General features: G+C 44.4%; 1 protein-coding gene across 1 annotated transcript in view; it reads right to left on the reverse strand.

The window, feature by feature from the left end:
* Window positions 1-738, reverse strand: part of CAP1 (cyclase associated actin cytoskeleton regulatory protein 1) — an 11,871-nt gene extending 11,133 nt beyond the window's left edge. Inside the window, exon 1 of the mRNA XM_007453759.1 lies at window positions 627-738. Coding sequence (XP_007453821.1) covers window positions 627-738 — 112 coding nt within the window. The remainder of the gene's footprint in view (window positions 1-626) is intronic.
* Between the last annotated feature and the right edge of the window lie 15,895 nt (window positions 739-16,633).

The following is a 16,633-nucleotide window of genomic DNA, read 5'->3' on the forward strand; positions in this document are numbered from 1 at the left end:
CCTGCTGAAGACAGACACACCACGAAGAATTGGTCACACATCAGAAAGAGGATTTGTTAAAGGTACTTCCATATGAAAGCAGAGAGGCAAGGTAACACAGTAAACAGAAGGCTGGAGCATGAGTCAGGAGCCTGTGTTCTAGCTCCAGAACCACCATTAACTTCTTGTGCGACCCTGGCTAAGTCCCCTTTTCTTGCTGAGCTTAATTTTCTTTACCAATAGAATGAAAATAAAATGGTCCCCCTCAAGGTTCCTTTTAGCTCTAACATTCTGATTCAATTGGGCATGTGCAAAATGGCCAATTTGCCAATTGTCTGGAGAGAGGAAATTTAATATCACTTGTCATTTGACTTATACTAGAGTCATTTTGCTAAAGAAAGAACAGGAAATATCACACAAGCAGGAAGTTCTCGTGTTAAAATAACTTAACCACAGGCCTCCCTGCACAAGTCACTTCCTCCCTTATCTGTTCACAGCAATAACGAATTATAGGCAATGAACTTTCTAGATTAAACGTTTTAGGGAGTTAGCTCCAAAGGAAGGAATATGCTGTGACAGAAGAATTTCCAGCCAGGACACCAAGTATTCACCACTCAAGGTATTCTGCTGGCTTATATGCTGCTTACCTTTTGCAGCACTGTCTGCATACCCACAGTGCATGTCAGAGGCCTGGGAGACTGCCTCCAGGCGGCCCACCGCTCTCTCCAACCTTTCTACCAGATTTTGCATGTCAGCCATAATGTAGCACCTGCTGAAACAGATCAAATGTCATTTGTTGTTTTAATATTACATAGAACCTAGGGAGAAAAGAAAAAAAGAATACCCTGGGAGTGAAGAGGATGCCAATTCTGAGGAACAGAATCATTTTACAGTAAAATAAGACGGAAGATAGTCTAGCATATTTGCAAAATCATAAAGACTTCATTAAGCAAAAGAACTACCCAGGAAACAGTGTTAACTGAAAGCAAATGCTTACTCATTCAAATACTTACTGAATACTTACTATGGTATCACCAAATAAATATTTGTGTAAGAATTTAGAATTTACAAAGTACAGTCTCATATATTATCTCAATTTAAGCCTCTCAACAACTATTTAGGAATGGAAAGATAATTACTATACTCTCAGAGACAGGAAACAATTTCAGTGAAGTTAAATGACTTGCCTATAGTCTCTCAGTTAGCTGGTGGGGAAGCCAGTCCTCAAATTCAAGCCTTCTGGCTCTAAGTTCTGTGTTTTTTCCTACAATATCCTGCTGCCTACATATGGAATGCCCATAACCAAGATGAATAGGGTATTTATCCTGCCCCCAATAACTTACAGTCTAATAGAGGCGACTTTACATGTGCACTAACAACTGTAAAACAAATAGAAAAAAAAAATTAAGGTGACATAAGTTGCAGAGAGAATAACACACGATTTCAGAGAAGGGAAGAATATGTCAGCTGGAAGGATCAGATAAGGCTATTATGGCAAAGCTTCCAATTGAACAGGCTTCAAATGAGGGTGGGTAGGATCTGAATACACAGCAGGGAAGGAGAAGAGACACACCCAGAGAGCTTGTTACAGATCTTTCACAAGTACCAACTTATCTGAACTAGCCTCATTCAATGTCTAATATCCTAAAGAAAGTAAGCTCCAAAAGAGAAGGGACTTTCTCTGGTTTGTTTCCTAAGCAAGTTTATCCTCTACCATCTAGACCACTACCTGGCAGGTAGAAGGTGTTCAATAAATATTTTAGAAGTTAATGAACCTGAAGTATAGTATCCCAGAACTCCAGAGAGACAAGGGTTCTGAAAGTTACCCACAAATATACATAAATGAGTGTTAATGTTATCAATATACATCGACATAAAGTGCTTTAGACTATAGGTGATCTCATAAAAATTAGTCAGTGTAATCACAATCAAAGACTTGACTTGGAGAGATTCCATTTCAAAGCGTTAATTTATTCAGGCAACTGAAGCCGAATGAACTCAACTCCCTTGAAGCCACCTAAAATGACCATAGCAATTGTAATTCCCTCAAAGACAGCTACATGACAGAATATCTCATTTAACACACAGTCTTCCCTGTGAAAGAGAGAAGCAACTCAAAAGATAAACTAAGGAAGACAATATCATCCCTGTCCATTCTTTTCCGTGTACAGGCTCTGATCTCTCAGAGCTCAGTGATTTGCCAGAGAATGTTGTTTAAAAAAGAATCAAGGAAAAAAATAAGAATGCGAACCAAATAAAACTTTCCATTCGCCAGCCTGAGAGGTAGCAGAAGCCTCCAAATCTGTACTCTACTCAAAATGGAACAGACTATGGAGCAGACTAGAAGCATCCAATATACTCTCCCTTATGTTATGGCACAATCACCCAAATATCCAAACTGCTGCCCTGTTCATTCTGGGTACTATCCAGGGACAGACACATATAATCCACCACACTCTGTAAATCCCAGGGGAAAACGCAGTGACTGCAATAAACTCCCAAGCTACCTTGCATTAATAAATACCACCCATTCTGTTATAAAACATGTTCCTTCGGACATAATGGATACTATAAGTTCCGGCCAGTGTGAACATGATAACACAGTACAAGCATCTCTAAAGGCTGCCAGGGTTCGTGAATACTTACCAATCTGAAAAGCTTAATAATACAGCTTCATGGATTTTGGTTCCTTCTTTTCCATCTTTTACTTGTACTTTAAGCTTTCAATGCTAAACAAGCTATGGTTCTGCTGTTTAACTTAAGCAGAATGAGAAAAGACAAAACAGCTATCATTATAGCTAATCTCATTCCACCACTAATCAAATATAGGAGAACAGTTCCTAGTTTTTTGTTTTTGGTGGGGGTGGAGTGAAATTTGAGATGTTATGGGAAAGAATGTCTAGAATTGAAGGACCAAAAGACACACCTTGTCTTATTCTTTATGTACTCATATTTGTTCTTTAGGTGGTCATGTCCACTCCAAAGCTGTCAACTACCATTATCGCGTTACTATCCAGTCCACTTGCTGAGTGATACCACCACAACCACCTATAGACTAACAACTCCCAGAGCAGTGTATCCAGCTCAGGCCATCCTTCTGGGATTCAGAATTCCACCTAGACATCTCTACCTGGATGTCCCAAAGGACATCTGAAATGTCCAAAACAGAACTCATCATTTTCCCTAGCACTGCTCCCACAGACTCACTGTCTCAGTAATCCAGCAGTACCAGCAATCAAGACAGTAACCTGGAAACTGTTAAGCAGTACAGTATAGTGGTTAAGAGTGTTGTTCTTGGGGCTCCCCTGGTGGCGCAGTGGTTGAGAGTCCGCCTGCCAATGCAGGGGACACGGGTTCGTGCCCCAGACTGGGGGGATCTCACATGCCGCGGAGCAGCTGGGCCCGTGAGCCACGGCCACTGGGCCTGCGTGTCTGAAGCCTGTGCTCCACAACGGGAGAGGCTACAATAGTGAGAGGGCCGCGTTACACAAAAAAAAAAAAAAAAAGTGTTGTTCTTTAGAGAAGTCAGAGAGACTGGGAGTTTGAATAGTGGTACTCACTGGCTCTGTGTCTCAGTGTTACCAAACTTTCTCAACCTCAGCTTCCTGATTTGTAAAACAGGGACGACAACAATATAAAATCCAAAGGGCTATAGTGAGAATAAATGAGGAAATACATGTGGAAGTGACTGGCTCACTCAGTCCTGAAAAATGGTTAGGATTCCATAAACATTAACTAAATGATCTCCTTACTAATCTCATCAGTCAGCAAAATCCATAGGCTCTATCTTGCATATCATAAATAGATGCCCCTGTCTTCATCCTGATTGATAAAAATTCGGTCATCATGACTTTGCCTAGATTACTGCAATAACCTCTTCACTAGTCTCCTCTAATTCCAGTTACAAACCCTCCTCTTTATCCATTCTCCTTATTATCACAGTGATTCAGAGTAAAGTCCAAGCAAGGGTTTCCATAATCTGGCCCTGCTTTATTTCCTACCACTCTGCCAGCTTTAACTCCTGCCACACCTCTCCTCAACATTCTACAGCAACCCAGAACTACCTGCATTTTCCGGAAAGAGTTATGCTTTCTCTCACTTTTGAGCCTTTACAGTGCTATCCACTCTGCTTGGTTGCTTTCCCTTCCCAACCTGTTCCTTTTCTCATAACTCCTACTGCCTTTCTCAGATCCAGCTAAGGTGTCACCTCCTCTAGGAAGCTTTTCCAGTTTGGTATGTTTTCCATTCTCAACCTGCCCCCTCTCCAGAATTCCTACTGTCCATTCAGTCTCAGCCAAGGTATCACCTCCCCAAGAAGCATTTCCAATATGTGTTCCCACATACCACTGTGTACTTATCTCTACCACACTTTAACACACTGGTTTAAAATCACTTAATAGTCAACAGGCAATCAGTCACTCTACAGAAGAGACCATGTCTTGCCTTTGTAATTCCAGTACTATAAACATGGTAGGCACTATAAATACAATAGGTTAATAAAGGTCCTTGGGAAAAATAAATACATAAGTGCCTTTACCCCCTCTCCCCTCAACGCAAGTCTGGTTATCTCCTCTCTGTGTCAAATCTGGGGAGAAGTGTGTGTGTGGGGGGGTTTCCTTTCTTTAAAAAAAAAACATTTTTTTTGCCTGTTTGTAGGCTCTAGCAAACATTCCCATCTTTCAAATAAACGCTGCCTTCTTGGGCAGAAATTAAATTGATATAGAGATCTTCAAACCAAGTGCCATAAGGCAGATAACCTTGTTTATTAGATGATATAATATTAGTTAAAAACAGAACTCCCTTAGAGTTTTAGGTGCTTTATATCATCAAACTGCTGCTTCTTTTGAGACTTAAAATAATTCTGTGACATATATTATAAAGATACTGATCCCCATCTTTAGAAAGAAGAAACTGACAGAAGTTAAAAAGCTTGCTAGGTATCAAACAACCGGTGGGAGAGAACCTAGCTTTGAGCACAAATTTTCTGAGGCTCTTTTAAGCAATTAAGTGACTAACGGGTTCATCACAGCATGCAGCCCCAGCTGTTTGCTAAGCACAGCACTGTGGGTTCAAGGTCTCTTTATGGTGTCTTTAGGCACATTATTAGCAGCTTTCAATTCCTCTGCTCTCAATTTCCTCTATGGAGGCCAATATTTTTTCACATTCAGTAGACGACACATGTTTGGAAAGCAAATATTTAAAATAGGGTTTTTCCCAAGAATACAGAATTGCCAGAGCAGAAAACTATAGCTCTGCCTAATCTTGCTCCCTGCCATTTCTGACTGATAGTAGCCAAGAACTATATGTAAGCCTCCGTAAATGAAGGTACAGATTCCCAACTATTTAAGCATTCATCATAAGAGCTTCAGAAGGAGAGGCAGTCCTAATTACCTAAGTCTAAATAAAACTTGGATTCAGGAGACCAAGGTTTAAGTCCCAATTCTGCCACGTATTAACTGTGTAAGTTTAGGATAGTCATTTAATGGACCCTCACCTAGCACACAGAGATGTAAGGATCAAAGGAGTTGGTCTTATAGATGAGTAGTTACTTTGGGAGCCTTAAAATGCAGTTCAAATGTAAAATGTTATTGCTGCATACCATGTACTAGAATACAGGCTCCAGAAACATGGCAATTTATCCATTCTCCCCACCCCTGCTCCCCCAGATGCCCCCACCCTCAAAGTCTGCAGCACCTAGAACAACCTGGCACACAGAAGACACTCATAACATGAAAGTCCTTAGCATTGTGACAGCTACTGAAGAAACAGAAGACCCATGGTCTCTGCCCTCTAGAAGCTTTCATTCTTATTGGGAAGGGCAACGCAAATGAAATACCAATGGACTAAATACTGAAGACTGTATTTTTTAAAGTTCTGTTAGAGATTAACTAATTTCACTTGGATTGGGAAAAGTTAAAGTTACCAGCTAATACAGTGGAGCTTTTTCTTTGCAGAATGTTGTATGGTCCTGAATTATATAGTATAAATGACTAAATGCTTGGAGAAGAAATCAATGAGGACTAAAGGTAGTCTCAGGAGGTTTCAGGAGGGAAGTAGGGCATTTTGACAGAAAAAGTAAAAGAAAAAAGGGAAGACATTCCAGAGCAATCAAAAGCAAAGAGAGACCAAGGAGGCTATGTACAGAAAGTGTGAGAAGGTGAACCCACATAGTCTCATGGGAAATAAGCAAGCTGGGCTAGGTTATGGAGGGCACTGAAACCTGGGCAGTATTTGAATTTGATGTTGTGATAAATGTGAAGCCATTCAAGGGTTTTGTTTTTTTGTTTTTTTTTTCTTGCGTTATGCGGGCCTCTCACTGTTGTGGCCTCTCCCATTTGCGGAGCACAGGCTCCGGACGCGCAGGCTCAGCGGCCATGGCTCACGGGCCCAGCCGCTCCGCGGCATGTGGGATCCTCCCGAAACGGGGCACGAACCCGCGTCTCCTGCATCGGCAGGCGGACTCTCAAGCACTGCGCCACCAGGGAAGCCCCATTCAAGGGTTTTGAGAGAAGGGATAACATGATGAAAGCAAAATTTTTACAAGTACTGTCTGACAGCATGGGTTTTAGAGAAAAAAAAGGGAAGATATTAGGGTCTAGGTTAGGTTGAAAGCTGTTCAACTAGCTGCAAAACAAAAAAGTGGTACTGTAGGGCTTCCCTGGTGGCGCAGTGGTTGAGAGTCCGCCTGCCGATGCAGGGGACGCGGGTTCGTTCCCTGGTCCGGGAAGATCCCACATGCCGTGGAGCGGCTGGGCCCGTGAGCCATGACCGCTGAGCCTGCGCGTCCGGAGCCTGTGCTCCGCAGCGGGAGAGGCTGCAACGGTGAGAGGCCCGCATACAGCAAAAAAAAAAAAAAAATATTTTTGGTATCGCAAAGGAAAATAATAATCACTTTTAGGCCGCTAAGTGACCAGCACCTGAATTAACAGTAAAATAGTTTCTCTACCCTGAGGGAGTCTAGCAGGAGCAACAAAGCTACCTTCCACTGAATCACTGGCTCTCAGGATCAGGAGGGAGTCTAGAAAGCACCATCTGAGGACAGAACAGACCTTTCAACATTCTCAGCAATTAGTCAGGTAGCCTCTATTAAAACACCTTCAGTGTGGAGAACCCAAGACTTCTGGAGGCAGCCCATTCCATTCACACAGCTCAAAGTATTTAAAAGTTCTTCCTTATATGGAGGCAAAACCAGTCTCCCTGCAACTTCCACCCACTGATCTTGGTTCTGCCCTTGGAGGTCACACAAAACAACTGAGCATTAAACACAGAACAAGTATTAACTGTGTGGTACCGACTACTGAGTTACAGTAGCATTCAGAGAAGGGAGTCAAAGGTGACTCCAGAGTTGCAAATCCAGGGGAGTAAGAGAATGATGACACTATAGGAAAAAACAGGTTTCTGGCACGTTCTAGCTAAGGCAAGAAGATGAGGTCAGTTTTGGATACACAGTTTGAACAGAAGATGAAGCTTCCAAGTGGGAATGTCCAGTAAATAGTTAGAAATGAGCTTGGGGAAGAATCAAGGCTAGAGATCAATGTTTACAAAGGCATCAGCAAGGAAACGTCATAAAGTCATGAGACTGCATAGGCTTTTGGAGGGATATCATACAGAGCGAAAAGAAACCAGGAGCTTGATTCTCCACCAATTTCTTTTGTGGTCTGAAACCAAGCAAAATCAGAAATGGTCAGTGATTCCTGCCAAAGCTGCTTCATATTCTCATCATTCTAACAATTCAAGCAACCCAATTCCTTCTGCCTGTCATTCAGAAGTAAATGGAACCAGGTTACTCCTGTAGTTCTTGCCTCTTCTCACCAGGCAAATAAGGCAGTGGAATGAATTTCTACTCATAAGAAATTGTTATGCTTAAAATGCCTTCTACTTTGTCAGGTAGTTGTTCCTCTAAGTCATACCCTTAAGTAAAATCAAAAAGAAAGCAACTACACAAGTCACCCTGTATGCTATGGTAGCCCAACTGATCTGCTTCAAAATGCTTCTGTTGGCCTTTGCTTTGTAATTCTGTTCCCTAGATGTTATCCCAAGAAAATAATACTAACGGGAAAACTGATAGGCATGAAGATGTTCAATGCTGTGTTAGCTTAGACTGCTAATTACAGGGGAAGAGCTAAATGCACTGTGGAAAAAGACCTGAAAAAGAACACAAAATTTACAGTATTTGTCACATTTGAGTGATGGAGTTTTAGACAATTTCCCTGTTTTCCAAAATTTTTTTAACATAGTAATATAATTTCTTTATAATAGAAGACAACAAAACAAAACAGCTCCACTTGGATATCTCTCCTAAGCTACCACTAAACTATAAGGCATTAGTCAGTTCTGCTCCTAACAATATAGAAATTCTCATCACTAGACTCTAACATGCTACAGAGCAAAACCTACACATGCTAATAGGATACTTACAAGTTGGCTGATTTAACCCAGAAACCAAAGAACAGACACCACTTTGCCCCAGTAAGATGCCATCTAAATCTAACCCAAATCAGGAGCCACTGTTCTTCCCCAAGCATTTGGTTTCTCTGATGAAACCAATGACATTTAGTGCCTGAGTCACTGCCACCTGAGGTTTAGATTAAAACAGAAAGAAAGGCCTGTCTCCTGCAGAGGGAAAGAATTCTACCCAATATCAGCACTTGTCTCCTGACCATTAAACATGGTCCTCTATCTAAAATTCCAGGAGTGAGTAAAGCTAGTAATAGTGTACAAGCTGAAGTCAGACTTGAGAACTAGCTGTTTCAATGCTCTGGGGCAAATAGATAACTTTGTGTGGCCAAGGGCTCCCCTCTCTCTCACATTCAAGGAATATTATGAAGACTAACACCATAAAAGCATTCAGCAGGCATCTTTTATATTGTATAAGGAAAAACTGCATTGGTTGATTTCAACTGGTAGTTGCTGTAAACAGAACAGCATTTCCCATTCTCATGCATAAAGATAGATTCAAGGATGCCATTTGTCCCTAACCATGATTCAGCTACAGCTAGAGATACAAAAAGATCTGTGACTGCAAGTCTATAATTAACTTATGTGTAGGAATTTTAATGACCTCTGGAGGGAAAACAAAACAAAACAAAAAAGCAAGCTCACTTCTTCCATTAAACACTTCAACTATAACTACTTTCCAGTAGAATAGAAAAATTTGATACAACAGGTCTGGTAATACAAGGCAAACAAAGCTGCACTGTAGTTGAGGAGTATTTTTAGAGTTGATGGTTTTTATTAGGTTTACATGATGGTATATCAAGAACAAATAGTTTCATGGTGAATGCTAGAGCTGCATTAATTTAAGGATGATAAAACTACAGTCGACCCTTGAACAACACGGGGATACGGGCGGGCACTGGCCCTCAGTGCAGTGGGAAATCCTCCAATAACTTTACAGCCAGCCCTCCATATCTGCCCGTACAAGGGGACCTGCGTAGTTCAAATCCATGTTGTTCAAGGGTCAACTGTATAACAATTTTATCAGTCAAAATAAATCTTGAGTAACAACATCATAAACTACATCCAATGTAAAATAAATGATAATCCCTATCCACTAAACCAAGCTGTCTAAATGCAGGCAAAGAAAACAGGAATTTATATAGCCCCAGTATATGGGAAATATAAATCTGCTGACTTGCACTGTCAACTAACACCAACCTCATTTCTAGTGAGTGCCTAAACAATGGCCTTTCTCTATTAAGATCACATCCTCTGAGGGAAAAAAACACAAAAAGGCAAGTTCTTCAAGGCCCACCCAGAAATTCCTTGAATGAACAATAATTCTTGATGCCTCAGTGAAACCCATGATTTATTCCTTGCAAGGTACCCAGCGTTTATCATGTGCCATACACTGTGCTAACCACGGCCATGGAGCCTGCCCTCAGAGAACTGAGTTGGAGAGATAAGACACCACACAATCAGAGCTATGATACTTTCTCATGCATTGTTCTCAATCAGGGGCAATTTTGTCCTCCAGGAGACATTTGGCAATGTCTGAAAACATTTTTGGTTGTCACAGTTGAGGGAGTGCCCCTGGCATCTAATGGGTAGAGGCCAGGGATACTGCTGAAATCCTACAATGCACAGGACAACCCCATGAAATGAAGAATCACCTGGCCCAAAATGTCAGTTATGCTGAGGTAGAGAAACCCTGTTCTAATGTAATAATGAGCAAAAGGTAGTGCAAGAGGTACAAATAAAATGCTGATGTAATAGTTTAGGACTTTCTAAATTAGAATGTCACTCTGTACCACCCAATGAAAACTAAGATGAGGGTCTGACTGTGGAGAACTCTGTAAATTGGACAATAGAGTTTAGACTTGATTCTTTGGGAAAATGAAGCCACTGAAGGGTTAACAAGATGAAAATGGTTCTTTTTAAGAGAGTAGTCTGGGGCTTCCCTGGTGGCGCAGTGGTTGAGAGTCCGCCTGCCGATGCAGGGGACATGGGTTCGTGCCCCAGTCCGGGAGGATCCCACATGCAACGGAGCGGCTGGGCCCGTAGGCCATGGCCGCTGAGCCTGTGCGTCCGGAGCCTGTGCTCCGCAACGGGAGAGGCCACAACAGTGAGAGGCCCGCGTACCACCAAAAAAAAAAAAGAGTAGTCTGGTTATGGTAGAGAAGCTGAAGTATAGATACGAAAGCCAGTTTAGTAGAAAGTAAAGAAAGAAACTGATGAGGACAAGTCAAAGGAATAATCACTAGGACTGGCTAAGATATAGCTTGAGGATCCTCAGATTTCAAATCTCAGGATTAAATTTCAAACCAGAGGGTTCAACTTTCAATGACACTGCATTTGCTTGTTTAAGTAAAATGAATCTTTGACTCACCATACTTCACAGAAAACTGAAAGGAGGAAGTCACTTTTTAAAGGCTCAGTCCCTAGTTAAAAAAATAACTGCAACTAAACAAAGGTATATATAAGCAAGAAAAGGGGTGAAAAAAAAGTTCATCCTTCAGGTTGGAAACAAAACATTTTACAAACGAAACAGCTAACCTCCTCAAGGCAAAAATACACTCACTGAATCTTAACAATACCACCACTTTTGGTTTGCATGACAGGTTGTACTTGACAAAGTACTTTCACAGTTACCATTTTATTTAAACTCCTCTGAAACATAAATTATGTCCATCTGATTGATGAAGTATTTCTCGGGAAGAAAAAGGGGGGAAATTCCAACAGAAATTTCTTCATACTGGACAGCAGCAAGTCAAACAATTAGCAAAATGCCAACCACAGAATAAATCCAAACGCATTCATACAAGGCATCAAAAGCCCTTCACGGGCTTCCCAGGTGGCGCAGTGGTTGAGAGGCCGCCTGCCGATGCAGGGGACACGGGTTCGTGCCCCGGTCCGGGAAGATCCCACATGCCGCGGAGCGGCTGGGCCCGTGAGCCATGGCCGCTGAGCCTGCGCGTCCGGAGCCTGTGCTCCGCAACGGGAGAGGCCACAACAGTGAGAGGCCTGCATACAGCAAAAAACAAAACAAAACAAAACAAACAAACAAACAAAAAGCCCTTCACAACCTGGCAGCACCTACCTTTTTTTCTGGTCTTATCTTCTCCTACAAACCCCAGGCTCCAGTACTTCCCTGAACAATATAAACCCTCTCCTGCCTCCACACCTTTCTCTTGCTCTTTCTTCTAGTTGAGATACCTTATTAGACATCTTTGCTTAGATGTGCTGCAAACACCTCAAACTAAATATGTCCAAAATTCATTTTCTTTCCATGTCACCTCTCCAACTTGACCCTCCTCTCACAGTACCTATATTGGTGAATGGTGCTACCCAGTTCCCTAAACCAGAAAACCAGACAATCATCCTAGGCTACTGCTATTTTTTCATTTCCATAAACAATCAGCCTTCAACTCTATGGATTCCATCTTTTTAATATTGCTCAAATTTGATCCCTCCTCTCCTTCCCATTCTCATTGTCTTCATGGTTCAAGCCATGTTCAAGCTTCCAAACACTGGTCTACTTCCCCATTATGTTCCTTTCCCCCTTGACAGGCTGACCTAAAACATCAATCTGACCACATCATTTTCCTACATAAGAGCCTGCAAAGCCTCCCCACAGCTTTCAGGGTAAGCTCCAAATTCCTTAGCATAGTTTACAAGGGCCTTCATATGTGATCCAGCCCCACCCACTTCCTCCACTTCTCTGAGCATTACTGGAATTCCAGTCATGGTCTTTCACATGTCCAGATTCCATGTCCTTGCACTGGACCCTTTGGCTGGAAATCCCTTTTCCAGATTCACCATATGGCTAAACAAATCCTGCAGGACTTAGCCTCCCACTTCCTCCCTAAAGCCTGGAAAGCTGGCTCAGGTATTCCTCCTCTCAAGAGCCCTGTGCTCACACACTATGACACTGTAAGCCACCCCTGATTTACTTGTCTGCCTCCTCCTCCACTCCATGAGAACTACTGTATTCTTAGTCACCAGGGCTAGGTGCCTCATTTAATATGTGCCTCACACATATCAAGGGCTCAATAAATGGCTGGTGAATGATTGATGTGCTGGACTGCCCCAGCTTTCACTTGAACAGGGATCCCTATAAAGAGCTTCAACTGACAGTTCTGATACTAACTTCTGCCTTAAGTTTCTCATGCTCTCTTCATTGAGCTCTTCATGCTTCGAAACTCATCTTAAACCCTGCTTCTGCAGAATGGATTTTCCTGAGCCCCTCATTACATAATGCCAAAGCACCTTGTTCTTCTTTCCTAACACTCATCACATTTATAATTATTTGTTAAATTCCCTGCAAACACTGTCAGCTCCGTGAGGGCAGGGTCTACCTTGTTTTGTTTCTGCCTTCCCTGGATGTGGCAGAGTGCCTAACAAAGAATAAACACAATTTGTTACACTGAATTTAATCCTGTGAGGTGAGCAGAGATCTCCACTTAAAAGATGACAAAAATGAGGCTCAAACAAGTTAAACAAAGCGCCTATGGCTACCGATGCTTGGCAGTGGGACCAGCCCAAAACTGAGCCAACTGGTTTCACGTCCAGAAGTATGCAACACCTTCAACAAAGTTAACTTGGCTTTTCAGGATCAGAGCTATAGACTAGGAGAAAGGGGAGGCTCTCTGATTGCAAACACAAAAACCCGATCCTCTCTTTTTAAAAAACTGCCCAGGTGTGCCAAACAGGCTGCATTTTTTAAAAGTTCCACGCAGCGAGTAGTCTTTAACCTGCAACTGCCCGCGAGACGATACCTACTGGAAGACCACCCCAAGGTAGAGAGAGGTTCCTGGGAAATGAACGGGGGAAGGATATGGGGCTGGTAATCTAAGGAGCTGAGGTCTAGACTCCGACTGTTTCCGTCGCTCGCTGTAAGATCTTGGACCAGCCTCCTCTCTCCGGGGATCAATTTACCCATCCAAGCAATGGGGGCGAGACCAGGGATAGAGAAGATTCTAAGGTCTCGGAGGTTCCTTTCAGTCAGAGCACCTTAGGAACCAGGCCTCCGCTGAGGCTGACGGCCAGAACCGCGAAGTCCAGCGGAAGGGGCCTCCCCAGGAGAGCCTGGCTCAGTTGGTCACCGCGGCCCCACCTCAAGAGACCGCGCCCAGGATCCCGGGTCGGCCTGAGGGTCCCGGCGCCGGCCACCTCAGGGGGGCTCACCGCATGCGCCTAGGCCAGAAGGGTCATTAACAACGCCAGGGGCCAGTGGGCTGCGGAGGGGACCATAGTCCCTACGCCGCCGCGCACACTCACCTCAGAGATCTGCCTCACCTCGGGACTGCGATCAGCCGCTCTCCACTTCCGGCAAGAACCGCCCAGCAATCTTCGCGCGACCCACTTCCGTGCCCTCACTGGGCGCGGCACCCCCACCGGAAATGAACCGCCGGCCGAAACGCCGGCCCAGAGGAGGGACCGGGGAGGAAGTCTGGCAGCTCCGCTCTTGATTCGGCCCCCTATTCGCCACGCCGGCGAGAGAGAATCCTCACTAGCCTGAGAAATGAGTCCCGCCTCCAAGGCGGGAGGGACGGGGGCGTGCCTAAGGCTAGCCACGCCCTTCTATCAACCGCAGCTGCCGGAATCGCCCGGACCAATGAAGGGCCGAAATTACTGGATAAGCTCCACCCCCGGAGAAGGAGGACAGTTGAGTGGTTAATTCTCCTGTCAGTTTGGCCTCATTGGCAAAGGCCGGTTCCTTTTCACAGTAGTCCGGAAGGGGTTCAACCCTTCAGTCCCTAATAGGGTCTAGCCGGAGGATTCTCTGAGGGCGGGAATCACGGGCGGCCGTCTAGTCTCCGAGGGAGATCAAGGCTAAGCTCCGCCTCCCCCTGGGCGTTCAAACCTCAGTTTCCCCGTTTGTGACGTGGGGAGGCTATTGCTCTGGACAGTGTTTCGGGAGGACCTGCGGAGGCTGGGTGTGGGGAAGGGTCGGCGGGGGGTCGGCGGGGGCGCTCGTACCCAACCCCGCGTTTCTGGGCATGCCAGCCGACGCCCCACTCGCTCTGCCCCGGGCTGGGAAGGTGGAAGCTCGCCCCACTTCCTGTTTGTTCGGTGCGCTCTGTGACCATAGATGGTCAGGTCTGGGGCCGCGCGGAAGCCTCCGTCTGGCGGTTTGGGAGTCCTTCCTCTCCGCGCGCAGGGTGTTGTCCCCAAGAATAAGATGAGCGGGGAGGAAAAAAAGAAAAAGATGAGCGGAATTAGAAGGTATCCGGCTCCACTCGGCTAAAACCCGGCTTATGAGGCACCTTGCCCGGGCTGGACGTAGCCAGCTGCCTGCCATTCAGACCGGGGGAGGTTCTGAACGGTGGCCGCGGAGCGCGGGGAAGACTTCTCTTCGGTGCTTCTTGGGTCTGGGGATCAGAGCTTTGTTCCCTCAAGCCTCACACTTTCCAACCAGTGATTATCCTCCTACAAAGATTTTATTTACAGAAAAAAGTGGCAAGTTCCCACCCCTTCAGTTGAACGGCTGTGACGGCTGCAAGCTTCAAGTTGAATGCAAGCGTTATACGCCAGAGTCACTCATTCAACAAATACAATTCTTATAATAACAGCTACCATTTACTGCGCGCTGAGTACATGCCAGGCCTGTGCTGAGTGCTTCAAGCGCATTTTCATTTAATTCTAACGAACTCTCTGCGGTAGGTACCACTACGGCCTGGCCTACAGTTTTAAAATGAGGTGGCTGAATTACTTGCCAGGTTCATAAAGTGTCGGAATTTTGAAGGGGACACATCTATCTAACTAAATCCCAGAACTTAACCCCTATGATAGACGGAACTGGAATCATTTGCTGCAATTTGGAGGCAGTGATGACCCTGCTGGGGAGACATCCTGGGTTCCAGTCATGGCTTAGGTGCTTACCAGGGGTCAGACTTGGGTCAGGTTACCTGACTTCTCTGAACCTGGGCCTCTTCTCAATTTTATGACTCCCAGAATATTTACAAGAAAATGACCACATGCCAAAATATGGAACAAAAACTGCAGTACCTTTTAAATATTTACATTTAACAAAAACACTGTCACACATGCACACCAACTCTATTCAGACATAAAATTGAAAGGTTATATTTGAGTGATTCATGTGTGTGTAACCTAGGGCAAATAGCCTCCCTGGCCCTTATGATAATCAGCTCTACACTTAGCCCTTCTAAATCTCTTTCCGGATTAGAGACAGGAAATACCAAAACCATACATGCATCCTAGAGGAAGGGGAGAGAAAGTGGGAAACAGGAAGGAGAAGGAAGAAAATAAGGAAGAAAGTTTCCCCATGCATAAATTGGGGATAGTAATTCATGGGGTTGTAATGAGAAATAGAAGCAATTTTCACAATGCCTGCCCTTCAGGAACTTCTAATCTTTAAAGAAGTCTGAACACAGGTACTTGTAACTCCAATGGGAGGCAGTTTAAGAACAGTATCTGTGACTTTTTTTTTAAATAAATTTATTTTATTTATTTTATTTTTGGCTGCATTGGGTCGTCATTGCTGCCCGTGGGCTTTCTCTAGTTGCAGCGAGCAGGTGCTACTCTTCGTTGCGATGCGCGGGCTTATTGCGGTGGCTTCTCTTGTTGCTCAGTACGGGCTCTAGGCACATGGGCTTCAGCAGTTGCAGCACGCGGGCTCAGTAGTTGTGGCTCACGGGCTCTAGAGTGCAGGCTCAGTAGTTGTGCATGGACTTAGTTCCTCCGCAGCATGTGGGATCTTCCCAGACCAGGGCTCGAACCCGTGTCCCCTGCATTGGCAGGCAGATTCTTAACCACTGCGCCACCAGGGAAGTCCATGACTTTTATTTATTCATTTATTTATACATGGAAAACAAATTACTGAGTTCTTCTGTGCTAAGCATGATGCTACTTTGTACCAGGCACAACTAGGATTACAGCAGTAGACAAGTCAGACCGTGTCACTGTCCTCGTGGACCTTCCACAGTCTATTGTAGAAACCAGTATCACCATCTGGGGAGGTCATCAGTAGATGTGCTGACTACTGGCTTCCAGTTTTGTTCCTCCTCACTGATCTTGCCCAGTGCCTCATCCATGGTGGGCCCTCATCAGGCTCATGTTCATGAGCCCCTTGAATTCAGAACAGTCATATCCTGGGCTGAGATGGATGGGTGGAACATTGCAGGGCAAACGTGAGTAAACAGTAGTGGAGATGGGAATCTGTGTCTAGATGAGGTGAGAGGTTCCTGTA

The sequence above is a fragment of the Lipotes vexillifer genome, unplaced genomic scaffold (genome assembly GCF_000442215.2).
Source record: "Lipotes vexillifer unplaced genomic scaffold, Lipotes_vexillifer_v1.1 scaffold213, whole genome shotgun sequence".
NCBI classification, from domain to species: Eukaryota; Metazoa; Chordata; class Mammalia; order Artiodactyla; family Lipotidae; genus Lipotes; species Lipotes vexillifer.